The sequence below is a fragment of the Phasianus colchicus genome, chromosome 1 (assembly GCF_987193195.1).
Source record: "Phasianus colchicus chromosome 1, bPhaCol1.hap1.1, whole genome shotgun sequence".
Taxonomy (NCBI): Eukaryota; Metazoa; Chordata; class Aves; order Galliformes; family Phasianidae; genus Phasianus; species Phasianus colchicus.
The window spans coordinates 186,849,337-186,862,361 of record NC_143436.1 but is presented as its reverse complement, the minus strand read 5'-3'; the positions used below and the strand labels follow the sequence as shown (position 1 = coordinate 186,862,361).

Here is a 13,025-nt window from a genome sequence, read left to right as displayed (position 1 = left end):
TGTGTCTTCTCATTTGTTTCAGTTTTTATGCTTAAGTGAGCTGACAGCAGAAATCTGGGGAACTGGGCATCCCCAACTTCCCTTAGGTGCAAGATCTACAGGCTTTGCTCTGTGTATGGATCAGAGGTGCCTAGAGGCTGTGTCTGGCCCTGGCATCAAGGAAGTGTGGGTTCAGGCTGCTGCAGCCTGCCTTTAGGTTCCTGAGGGAGGACTGCATCCCTGCTGCTGGAGCTTGTATTCATTCTAGTGCTGCAGCTGGCAAATTAAAGCTAAAGCTTAATGAACCCTGGAGAGGGTTAGGTGGAGGTGGGCTTGCACTCTGGCTTCACAAATCACCAATCCATCCCACCCATGGCTGAAGGAGCTAAAAAAGCACCAGATTTAGAAAGGTATGTGGAAGGCTATATATATCTCCTGGTTTTCCAGACTATGCACATTATCAGGCTTTTCTCCACAAACACAAGAGTGAGGCATGCAGGAGCAGATTCCCACCTTGGTGTTAATCATTCCTTTAGCAGTGAGTTCAGCCAAGCTGTAATACCTTACATTAATCTAGCTGATTAAAAGAGCTGAATCTGTTTGACCAGAACAACAAAAGCCTGCCTGGAGCTGTCCTCTTGTCAGTCTTTTGGGTTTAGGTTTTAAGATGCAAATTTTCCAGAAGTCAAGGAGATTGTGTTTAAAAGATTGAAAATTCGAAACAATTGTTTTGGTCTGTTGTAGAGTTTCTTCTTTTGCAGAGCAGTCTTCAGCCAAGGAAATAAAGCATTGGACTATAGTAGTTCAAAGCTGAAATCAGGTCAGAGTCAAGCCTATAACATTTCTGATGGTGTTTAGGATTTCTCATTTTAGAGCCAGTGTTTGGTGTGACATTTGGCACAGGTATCACCCCAGCACCTGTGGCCCATCAGAGTGCTGTGGGAGAGTGCCAAAACCTGGGCAACCTGGTCTAATGGGTGGCAACCCTTCCCACAGCTGGAACTGGGTGGTCTTTAAGGTCCTTTCCAACCCAAGCCATTCTATGATTCTGTGAATGCCAGAATGGGATGCTTTCCTGCTGGGCTTTAATGGGATTTCTCTCTCCTTTCAGTTTGAAATAGAGATTCAAAGGATTTCAGAAGCTTATGAGGGCCTGGTCAAGACCACCACTAAGAGGGAGTCTCTGGACAAAGCGATGAGAAACAAACTGGAAGGAGAAATTAGGAGACTTCATGATTTCAACAGGGATCTGCGTGGTATGTTAAGTTTGTGTGTTTGCTTTGTTCCACAGCTGACATGGTGCTTCACTTTCCACAAACTCCAGAGTAGCAGGCTTTAGAGGAGTATTTCCACATATTTTAGATAACCTTGAGAAATCAGACCCTGCTTATTGGCACAAGACAGAACTGCTGTCACTTTGCTGGTTGTAGACAAACCTTCCGGCAAGATATGAAAGACAGCTTTGAATGATGCCTTTGCATTTAGTACTTGCAGTTGTCAGTTTGACTGCCATTCCCAAAGTCTCATCCAACCTTAGTGAGCTGAACAGCAAGTTCCAGTGTAGACCAACACTGTGTAACCCATATATCTCAAAGTTCAGCATCTTTGCAAAGAAGTAGCGAGTATTGAAAGGTATCTTTTTTTAGTACTGAAAACAAATGAAATTGAGAGCATATCCTTTTGGGAATGAAAATGGAGTAACTGTTACCTGTCCAGGTGCCTGATGGGTTACATGGATACCTCTTCATGCAATGAGATGCTTTGTGTAGACTCCTACAAAGAGTCTGACTGGTGTGTTTTGTGGAAATGGATGCCGAAAGGCAGCTGGCAGTGGTACAGGGAAGTCACATCCTTCTTCTAGCTGCTCTTCCAATGGAAAGTCATCCCTGGCTGCAGAATCCCTGTCATGGGAAAGGAGCAGGATCCCAAGGATTGGTGTCACCAAGGTGACTGCCTTCCCCCAGGGCATCTAGCAGCACCACATAACACCATAGAAAGGTACCCATCTCCCTGCAAAGCTGGGTGAAGTCAGATGGCAAGTGTATTGCACATTTTGGACATCATGAGAAATGAACTGCTTGGACATATTAACTGCAGATGGCGGGGGTTTCCCCCCCTCCCCAGCTTCTGTAAGTCTGAACAACACAGCTTCATGGAAGAGGTCAAAGGTCTCATCTTTTATGTATGTGTCAGCCTCCGTTTAAACACTCTCCTTTAGAGAGTCTATTTATACTGTGCTGCTGGCACACATCTTATTTTCTTGGTTGGCCTACAATTTTATATACATATATTTATACTTAAATTATTTCCTGTTTTGTGCAGAACGACTGGAGACAGCCAACAGGCAGCTTGCCAGTAGAGACTTCGATGGGCATGAGGATAAGTCAACAGAAGGCCTTTATGTCACTCAGAGTGAGTACTGTGTTAATCTATTTTCAAGGCGCATATGTGTACACACCCATGTATATGTACTGAAGTGAAGGTGAATGCCTTGCCATTAATTGTTATTGTCCTTATGGCTTGGTTCTAGTCAGCTAATTCATCATATATTTCTGATTTAAGCTGCAGACTGGATTGCTTAGAGTGTTTTTTTATCTGAGCTCCAGAATCAGGCAGTGGGAGTTAATGGCATCACAACTTAGTTTAGTTTTGATAAATATTTATCTGAAATTGCTGAGTGTTGTTTGCAGGACTCATTTTTCAAAGCACGTAATTTTTAGAGATGCCAAATTCTTCTCTTGGTTGGGAAAAGCTCAGAGCAACCTCTTTTGATTTGTCAGTGCCATGGATTGACTAGCAGGTGGATGAGCAGAGCTGGGCTTTCATTTTCTCAAAGGGCTACTGAAACAAAGATTTCATGGTTTCTGCTGCCCCTTCTCATCAAATTTTAGGCTTCCTTAATAACTGAGCATCGTGCTGCAGCATGTCCCACTGTGTGCTGATGATTCTAAGTGACCAAGCAAACCAAAACCTGAGCAGTTGGATGCCATCTGACACATATCACTTCTTGCATATCCTGAGCACCTGTAGTACGCATTCAGAAAGGCTTGGCTTGACCAAGCTGTGCAGTACCTTGTGGGCTTAAATCCTATTGAAGCAAAACCCTGTGTACAGCTCATCCTTCTGTTTTATTTATTGCACCGAGAGCTTTCTTGGAAGATGAGCTGCAACTGCAAATTGTTAGCTGAGAGCCAGCCATCTCCTCTAACTGCGAGTTATTAACAGCACTCAGTGTGCCTTGCTGCCAGCCCAAGTGCAGGTGAGCCTCCTTCTAGCTCCCACCTGTGCCAGTGACACAGCACAGCAACACTGCTGATAGTTTGGTGCATATGTGCACCAACAGAAGAGAATCTAGTTACCTTTTCTATGACTGTGTTAGCTTTGCTATATTAGCAGATGCTGCCGGAGCGTGTACCTACTGCTGTGCATCTAAGTGGTTGGTCTGTTAGGAAAATAGCATTGCTATGTCAGTCTTGTCTTCTTTGGAGTTTAAACAGGGTACGTTACACAGAGCAAATTGCAGACTGAGGTCTGCTGTCTTCTGCTGGCAGTATTTATGTGTGATGGTATCAGCAAAGGCAGTTAAATCCCCAGAATGCACTGAATTGAGTTGTTTTCCAGCATATAAACATGCTCTGTGCTTCTAATGTTAAATATCAAGCAGTAAAACTTTGTGCTGTGCACTTGGCGTATTGCTGCCATCAATCCACAGCTTATGAGCAAATATAGCTTTTTGGATCCTATCACGTAAGACAGGCTGAATGCTTGGAGTTCTCCTGTCTAGGCCAGAGAGCTAAATGTTACCAATGTGATGCAGAGTGCTTCCAAGAATAGAAAAGTGGGCACATGTAAAGCAGGTTCCCCTTCAGTCATGTTCTCTGGGCTGCTATGGCACACGGTGATGAGCTCGATAGCAGGGTATCAGCCTCAAACATTCCTCTGAGGGCTCAGAAGGTTTATGGAAAACAACTTGAAAACATAACCCTTAACATCTCCAAACCAAAAGCTGCATAGAACATTAGCACCTTCCTAAATGTTACCATTTTTAAGCTGGTCTTGTGCTTGTTTTGTTTTTTCAACCACAGAATTAATATTGTGGTAGAACTCTGATAATGGGAAAAACACCCTGAAAGATGCATCGCAGGCATCACTTCTCAGTTCTTTGCAGCACTCTCTGTTAGCAGTGCAGCAGTGCGGCGCAGTCGTGCACTCTGAGATGGGGACAGAAGGTGACAACAGCTCCTATTCTTTGTCATAAGCCAGGCTGCATGCCTCAAAGAATTAAGCGCTCAGCATTTGTGTGGAATGAAAAATGCTACTGTAGCATGGGGCACAGTAGAGAACTCATAACCTGTTAGTTTCATGGTATTATGTGATGTTTTTTTCAATTAAAAGGGTTCATTTAAGGAAAGACATGAAGCAGTGACTGATGAAGGTGTCTGGGCCCATGCAGGCGTCAGAAGAGCTATAGGCAGAAGGACCAGGTGCTGCAAAAAGGGAGAGACTGAGGGTGGTTTCAAAGGCACAGGACAAAGAGAAAACTTAGGACGCGTATCACAGGAAGAATTTATTTTGGTGGAGTCTGAGAATTTTGTGTATTTTTCTGGGATTTCTGGACTTAGAGCCCCTCTGTCGGAGCAGGGGTTCTTCCAAGGGACTGTTTTCTCAGGTGTCTGAGGCAGATTGGAGTCTGCATCCATGTGAGTTTACCCTGCATGGCTCTGGGCCCATTAGTGGGGATGTGCAGACAGTTTTCATAGTGTCATAGTAAAGCCTCGTGCTTTGTGGCAGTGTGCTGTGGATGTGCTGTGCAGTACTTGTGCACAAATCTCCAGCCCAAAAATCCCAGATGAAGAAATATTCCCATCAAATGAACCTAGCCAAAGAAAACGCTCAGTAGATGTTTTTCAGAATGGTGTTTTGGGCAGAGTGAGAGTCCTTTGGTATTAAGATAGGAAATAATCAGTGCAAGTTCCGGGGGTGAAAGAAAGGGAAGCCCTTTCTCTGTTGTTTCACAGCCCTGAGGGGCACACGTGGGAGATGGGAAAGCTGGCTGCCCTTGTGTCCCCATAGCAAGGGCACGTGCACAGGGAGCAGGAGCCTGAAGAGAGTGTGTTGTATAAAAAAAAATGCATCTGTTCCACATGACTTCCCCTGCCCTCCAAAAGGAAGTGGAATGGAAGACCAGTGACAGTTTTCAACTTGTGAAGGTCAAATTCTCCCTGGCTTCTGCTTCATGACATAAAATCATAGAAACATAGAATGCCTTAGGTTGGAAGGAACCTTAAAGCTCACCCAGCTCCAACTCTCTGCCATGGGCTGGTTGCTCCGCACCAGCTCAGGCTGCTCAGGACCCATCCAACCTGGCCTTGAGCACCTCCAGGGATGGGACATCCACAGCTTCACTGCCACATGGAAGTGGCAGTGCCCAAGCTGTAAATCAAAGCATCTTTGACCTGCTGGGTTTACTTGTGTAGGATAAGGAAAGCCACCATACACTGGTGATGCAGTGAGGACAGTGTTTAAACTTTTTTGCATCCCTTAGGTCAGTGACCATGAGTAACCACATACTGAACCACTTGTTAAGTACACTGAAATTCATCACAGTTATTAATTCCACCAAAAAATCCCTGTTAATCACCATATGAGAAAACGAATCCAGAGACTTCAACTCCCCCGAGCATCAACTCCTACAGCTTCTCAGCCTTCCCTCGATCTTTACATGGCAGAAATTTGCAAGAGCTGCCAGGAGCGTGCCATTTATGAGCAAAACTGCAGGAGGAGTATTTTGTAGTGAGCTCCTCTGGCACTTGGCCAGGATGCAGGGGTTAATGCAGCCTTGAGAAGAGTGTGGGGGAGACCTGTGATGTCTCATTTTCTGCAGCACAGGAGCCCAGGTTGTATGAACACAGCTGTGTTCGTGGTGTGTGCACAACAGCCAGGGCTCAGCCTGCTCCACGGGGAGCTGCTCTTTGCAGAGGTGTTTGGGGTGAATGTACAGAGAGGCTTCATCCTTCCCATCCTGGATACTGGATGAACTGAAAAGAGATGGTGACCCATTTATGCTACTGCTTTTCAGAAATGTTCTTTGAGAGTGAGCCTTTGGTTATCCCTCCCATTAAATACATTGCCTGATTAATCTGGGGAGGTCATTCTTATCTTCTTTTTATTTTTGTTTTGTGTGGGATTTTTTTTCAGTTTTCTCACTGGGACTTGACAGTGAGAACAGAAAGAAATGGTTCATTTCCCAGTTCTGCTTTACAGCTTCATGCTTAGCTTGGCCCAGACTATCACTACCAAGCTGCAGAGGGCAGAGGGACAGATGAACATTGGCTGTGCTGCTTCTATGGATCTGGCAAACCTGATCAAAGTCTGGACCTGGCAACATGGCCCTGGTTAATGTGTGAAGAATCTACTAAAGCTGTGAAAAACCTCCTTTCACTACAGCCAAACTTAGTGAACGGGATCTATTTATTCATTCATTCTACATGTTTTTGGGATGATAACCACTAATGTCTTTGGAATGGGCAAGAAGGTCCTGTCCTCACTTCAGATTTTGCCTGTCCTTCTGCTGGTCATTGCAGGTGGAGTCACAAGGCCACCAGAGCTGCCCTAGTCTTGATGGAAGTGGATGAGCAGAAGAGGCAACTCTGGTGCCCCAGCCCATCCTGGTGAATCAGCCAGATTGAGGGGGACTGGCAACTGCTGCTGTCATATAGGCCCATACTTGTGGATGTCAGGCAGTGGAGCTCCTCCTCACACTTGCCATGTTGGGAGTTGCAAGACTGATAGGAGGCTTAATAAGTCTCACAGGTTTGGCTTAAGAAAGTCATGGTCACTGGAGCACCTTTGGAATTAACAGCTGTGAGCAAAGAATGATCGTGGAGAAATACAAACCTGTGTACAAGAGATTGTTGGAAACACCTCAAGGAATGTGGTATGCGAGGGATTCCTGTTTTCAGCAAATCTCTTGCAGGCAAATTCTGTTCTCACTGCTGTCATTTGATATAATTTCTTCCGCCAGCAGTGGTCATTCCACAGGAACAAGGAGTGTCCTTAAAGGCTGTCAGTGTCACTGCTTTGCAGTATCGCAGCAAGGAGAAAAACAGCTCGAGGCATACTGATATGGTTGCTAAATTAGGCAGATAGGTTGATATTTAGATATAGTGTTTAGGTATGGGTAGCTTTGAGGGCACTCATTCAACTGATGTAAGTAAATAAAAACATGTCTCTTTTTTTTTTTTCAAGACTGATATGATCAAAAACTCTTGTTAAAGCATGAGGTCTGTATGCAGAACCGTGTCAAAGGCCTTACTGAAGTCCAAACAGATGATATTAGTGGCTCTTCCCTTGTCCACTGACACAGTTACGCTGTCATAGAAGGCCACTATTAATGGGATGTGGCAGTGGCCCATTAGAAAATAGAAATAGTTATTAGCTGGAATCTGGGTAAAAATTACTTGCCAGAATGGAAGGGATATGCACAGTGTAGTTCAGTAAAACTAATTTTTATACTTACAAGGATGCCTTGTATGTATGTGAGAATTGGAGGTATATTCAGCAAAGTCCTTTCTAATTAAAAATTAATACAGTATAGGAAAGTGCTATTAGGTAAATTTTTCTTGCCAGCTTTCCAGCGGGTTCAGCAGTCATTCTGTGTACAACATGACCTTATCCTCATTTTAGGGGAGGGAATAGAAAACTTACTTGGAGTGCTTTGGATGAGAGTCGTAAGTGTATGTCTGAGGTCCTGGTGTTGTGCACACTGTCCTCATATAACAGATCTCAAGCTCAGAGCACAGCAAGTGTGGTCCTAGCATGAGATGCTTGAATGCCACAAGACTGAATTTTAGCATTTGTCTTCTGGCTTCCTCACCCTCTAATGAAATGAGCTGCTTGATCTTTTTCCCAGATTTACACTTTCATACAATAGACAGTAATGTTTCTTCTGGCAAATAAGACCAAAGTAAATGTGTTGAATGATGAGGCCTGTGTGTCAGATTTAAAATTCCTGGCCAATGTGGAAAGCCAAAAGCCATGTCCTACTCAGATGGCTCTCAGTGCTGGTCAGCAAAGTAGAGTGCCCAGCAGTGTCAGTGCTGTGCAGAGGCTGGTGTGGCTGTGTTGCTTCAGGGTCTGTTTCTGTTGAGTGCTGTATTTCTCCTTTTAGGACAAACAGAGAGGTGGCCAGGTGGATTTGGGCTCACCTGAGCCATTCGTGCCTTCCTCCACATGACTCAGCTCATATTCATCTCCCCTCACTGCAGACACCTACGAAGAGGGAGTAAATTAATGCTGATCATATCCTGCTTATGATTAAGGAAGAATAAGGTCCTTCAAGGGGCAGTTCATTTCTGAAAAAAGCCATGTGAGGTGTCCTGTCCCTCCTCAGTGACTAGATGGGGAAGTGGCTGGAGGGCCTTCATGACTTGAGTGTCCCTACTGGGGGGACTGGATATTAGAGGCAGATCTTCCACAGTTTGATGGTTTTGGAGCAACTTTACAATGCATTTTGTAATACTGTGTTTAAAAAAATCCAAAGTCAAAACAAGGTTTAATTGGTGCCAAATTGATTTTTGGAGAAAATATTCCTTCTTGGAGGCTTTCCAAATGCTCTATTTTTGCCATGATTCAGAACGAAGGCCAGATTTTGAAATCTCAGATTTCACTGAATGAAGCTTCCATCCCCTGTTCCCTCTCCTCGTTAACTGTTTGCAGTCTGAAACTGGAGATCCAGCAGGCAGACTGCAATATTTGTATTCCCTGAAATGGTTTCTCAGTGCTGTCAGAGCAGAGATAGATCACAGAATCATAGAATACTTTAGGTTGGAGGGGACCTTAAAGATCACCCAGTTCCAACCCCCTGCTGTGGGCTGGTTGCCCCCCACCAGCTCAGGTTGCCCAGTGTCCCATCCAACCCGGCCTTAAGCATCTCCAGGGATGGGGCACCACAGCTCTGTGGGCAGCCTGTGCCAGGGCATCACTGCCCTCTAAGTAGAGAATTTCTTCATATAGATGGAGCTGAGCTTTTCAATATGCAGGTTGTCAGCAAAATTGATGGTGAGTTTTGTTGCTGAAGGAAAATTATGAGAAAAGCTGACTGAACTTAGCTTTATTTTTTAATGTCATTTTAAATCTTATCCACAATGTTCTTGTCTTTCTTCCAGACAAGGAACACTTGAAAGAGAAGGAGAAGCTGGAGATGGAACTGGCAGCCATGCGCTCTGCCAATGAGGATCAACGCAGGCACATTGAAATCCTTGACCAGGCCCTAAACAATGCCCAAGCCAAAGTCATCAAACTGGAAGAGGAGGTGAGGCGTGGGCATCATTCCTCTGCCCTCATGTTAATGGTAGCTTGCAGATAAGCTTGCTCCATCCCAGTCCTGAATCTATTCTGGCCATCATGTGGTACATCTTCCTGCTCCCGTGTGGTGGCCATCCAGCAGAGAAAATGCATAGCTGTACAGCACTGAGCCAGGAAAGCAATTAAAGGAGACCACAACCATAGATGTTTTCAGGGCAGAGTTTTCAACATGTAATCAGGAGCATCACTAAACTGTAATAGTTGGTGGCTGAGGTATTGGTAGGGCTCAGTAGAAATATCAGACAAAAAGCTGACTCACTGATTCAGAACTGTGATATAAACATGTGATGCTGGTACATCCTATATCTCTTCAGAGAATTCCAGGAGTGCACCGCAGCACAGCAGTCTAGGGCTTAGCAACTTTGCATGTGAATTGTGGTCTTCAAAGAAAGAGCTGATCTGGCTACAGGCAAAACCTTCAGGATTTGGAGCTACAGTGTTTATCTGAGAGCTGAAAAAAACTTCATGATCCTTGAGGTCCCTTCCAACCCTGGCAATTCTGTGACCACAAGGCTCCTGAAGTGTGATCTATGCAAAACCCCCAAGGCATTCTTAAAAATGGTCATGTAAGCCCAACAGTGAAAATCAGTATTCAGACAGGAAGACAAATCCTAGGAACAGAGGGCTCTTCAAACTGGCAAATACAGTACAACATCTAGTAGCTGGATCTGAAGCTAAGTAAGTTCAAACTGGAAATAATGCTTGGTATTATCAATAACCAAGAATGATGTCAGTTCTCTGTTACTGGAGATCAATAAATATCAATTTATTGTGTTCCTTGTGGAACTTCAATGAGAAGTTGCAAATAATAGTTAGCTGAAAGCCTGCATGCTCTGGCAGATAAGACAGGACTGTTGTAATAGGACTTTTTGACCCTGAAATATCAAACCCTGGAACCAACAAAGAGGAAAGATATTTTATGGGGAATAAAATAAAAAGACTTGACTGTCTGAGCAGGCTCCATCAGTGAGGGGAAGAATGCTCACCTAGCACAGAATGCTGGCATGGTCTTGGTCAGGTTTGTTCTCTTTGATGCTTCATTTCCCAGCTGCACTCTCACAGAGGTTGGCCTGGGGATGAATCCTGTCAGATGTCTTGTGAGGAGTGGACAAGGTCTGTTTCAAATACCTGCAAGTAACTTGATGCAGTTCAAGACAGACCCTCATGTAGGCTAATTAATGATTACTCACAACCTGGTGGTTTTCAAGTACTGAAGGCGAATGCTATATCATTCCTGACCACTAGACCATTCTGACTTCTTGTTTGAAAACATTTTTAAAACTCCATTGCCTTTGGCAAATACACTCAGCAGCAGGAAGAAGATCCCATTAAGTTTAAGTGCTCCTTTGTTAAACTGCTCATCTTCCCAGTGTATTTAGGGCAGTCCCTTTGGGATAGCTGCAGGAGCTAGCGTAGCTTTAATCTGTCCATTATTCACTTGATACTGTTTGCCTTAAAGGTAACCAGAGGTTTTCTATTTACATTTTCTTATAAAGTGGCTGAATAAAGAAATGCTTTAGGTAGAAACACCTGCTCCTGCAATCACAGCATCTCACAGGGAATGGGAAGAAACATGTTTAGCTTCTGGTTGCTCCACAGACTGTCAGTGTGATACTGGCAGGTAATACCAACTTGCTGATCACACACTAGTGAAGGCAGCAGAAGCATAAACACAGATTTCCAGGCAGGTGGTATAAGAAGCTATCCTTAACCTGTAAATACATTTGCAGTCTTAAGGTTCTGTGTCTAAAAGCTTTGCAGTTGCCAGTTCCTAGCCTAGCCATCCAAGAAAAATATGCCTTTGCTGGATGGGAATTACAAGTTAAACTGAGAGAGGACAAACATTCTCGTTTAGAGATCTGGTAAGGTCCTACATGTTTGGTGTTCCTCAAGAGGTGATCTTCTGCTCAAGATGGGTTAGGGACCTTCTGCCCAGATCGTGTTAGGTGTTACTGAGGTGATAACCTCAAGGCTGGGGCACAGTAGGTGTTACAAGGATGATAACCTCATGCCTGGGGCATGTTAGGTGTTGCAGAGGTGGTGACCTATGTGTCCCAGGGCATGTTAGATCCAAGGGCTGACAGTGAATGAATGTGATGCAACCACATTCCCCAGAGTTAGTCAGAGCCCTCAGCCTGTTAAACTGTGACTGTCAGCATGTACCCAAACTCCTCATCCTACTTTCCTTTGCTTTTGTCCTGTTCCATCATTAAAAGAGACAACCCTTTTAATGATCTCCACTTCTTGGAGATCAGTTTGACACATATGCAAACCAGATAATCTTCAGTTTTGAGTCTTCATCTCAAACCAGGTATTCTTATAATTTGAGATGGATATACTGAAGGAAACAAAAAATCACTCACATAAAGATGATGATTATTACTGAGTTCTACCTCATGCACTGCTTTGTAATTCCACATAGATTTCTTGTAGCACCAAAATGTAATTCAGTTTAAAAGCTTTTCAAACCAAGGCTTGTGAAATAAGCAGCAGCTATTAACATAATATACTATGTAAATCTACATTATCCTGAGTGCTTGCTAGTAGAAGGATTTAATTCAAAAGTATGTAGATGGTATTATCAGCACATGTCATTTAGAAACTGCTGCTGGAATTGTGTCAGAGAAACAACTGAATAATTGCAGAGGGGTCAGGAAAGAGCCATAGAATTTATTTGGAGCCCAGAAGATGTTCTTTGCTGTGAACAATTAAAGTTAAGAGATGGCTGAGCTTGAGTCCGTACACATGAAGATTAAGAAGAGATTGCTGTCAGCCAGATTAAACATCGCTTTTTAACATAAGGTGAAATAATGGGATGCAGTGTTTGGGAGCTAAAGCTGAGCAAATCAGGCCAGAAGGAAAGAGTCATTAAGATGGAAACAACCAAGTCAGTGAATCCTGCATCTCTTACAGTCAAATCCGTAGATTTTTCCCAATTGCTATTCTGTAACTCAAACCAGAGTTTAGTTCCCAGAGCAGATATGTTTTCATAAGACCCACTGGTCTCTCAGACTTTTTTGCTTCACAGAGACAAGGTTTGGATCAGCCTCTTTTGGCCTTAGCTCTTCATCTTTATTTTCCTAACCGCTGGGACAAGAGCAGCATTCAGACAAGTTTGCTGATTTTGTGAATACGTGAATTGTTTCATTAAATGCTTCTTGCTCTAGTAGATCACACTTTGGAAGCAGAACAAGAAGTAATTTGCTTAAATTGCAAAAGAGAAAGCCAGATTAGGCATTAGGGTAAAAGTTTTCAAGCAGCAAAGGAAAATAGGTCATGAAGTAGTTTGTAGGGGAAGGCTGTGGTGTCTCTGTTCCTGGAGGGTTTGCAAGCAGATTATACAGACATCCACCAGGTTTTCATACAGTCACAGAACTGTGGGGGTTGGAAGGGACCTCTGGAGATCATCAGGTCCAGCCCCTGCTAAAGCAGGTTCCCTACAGCAGGTTGCACAGGTAGGCATCCAGGTGGGTCTTGAGTATCTCCATAGAAGGAGACTCCATAGCCTCTCTGGGCAGCCTGTTCCAGTGCTCTGTCACCCTCACAGTAAAGAAGTTCTTCCTCATGGTTGTATGGAACTTCCTGTGTTGCTGTTTGTGCCCACTGCTTCTTGTCCTGTCACTGAGCACACTGAAAAGAACCTGGCCCCACTGAAAAGAGCCCAGGACTATCCATTTGAT

At 44.0% G+C, this 13,025-nt stretch overlaps 1 protein-coding gene across 4 annotated transcripts in view; it reads left to right on the top strand.

The window, feature by feature from the left end:
- Positions 1-13,025, top strand: part of AMOTL1 (angiomotin like 1) — a 70,186-nt gene that overhangs the window by 44,033 nt on the left and 13,128 nt on the right. For all 4 annotated transcript variants that reach the window (XM_090134018.1, XM_090134020.1, XM_031616127.2 and 1 more), the window contains 3 exons: positions 1,091-1,235; positions 2,302-2,391; positions 9,147-9,292. In XM_090134018.1, coding sequence (XP_089990144.1) covers positions 1,091-1,235; positions 2,302-2,391; positions 9,147-9,292 — 381 coding nt within the window. The remainder of the gene's footprint in view (positions 1-1,090; positions 1,236-2,301; positions 2,392-9,146; positions 9,293-13,025) is intronic.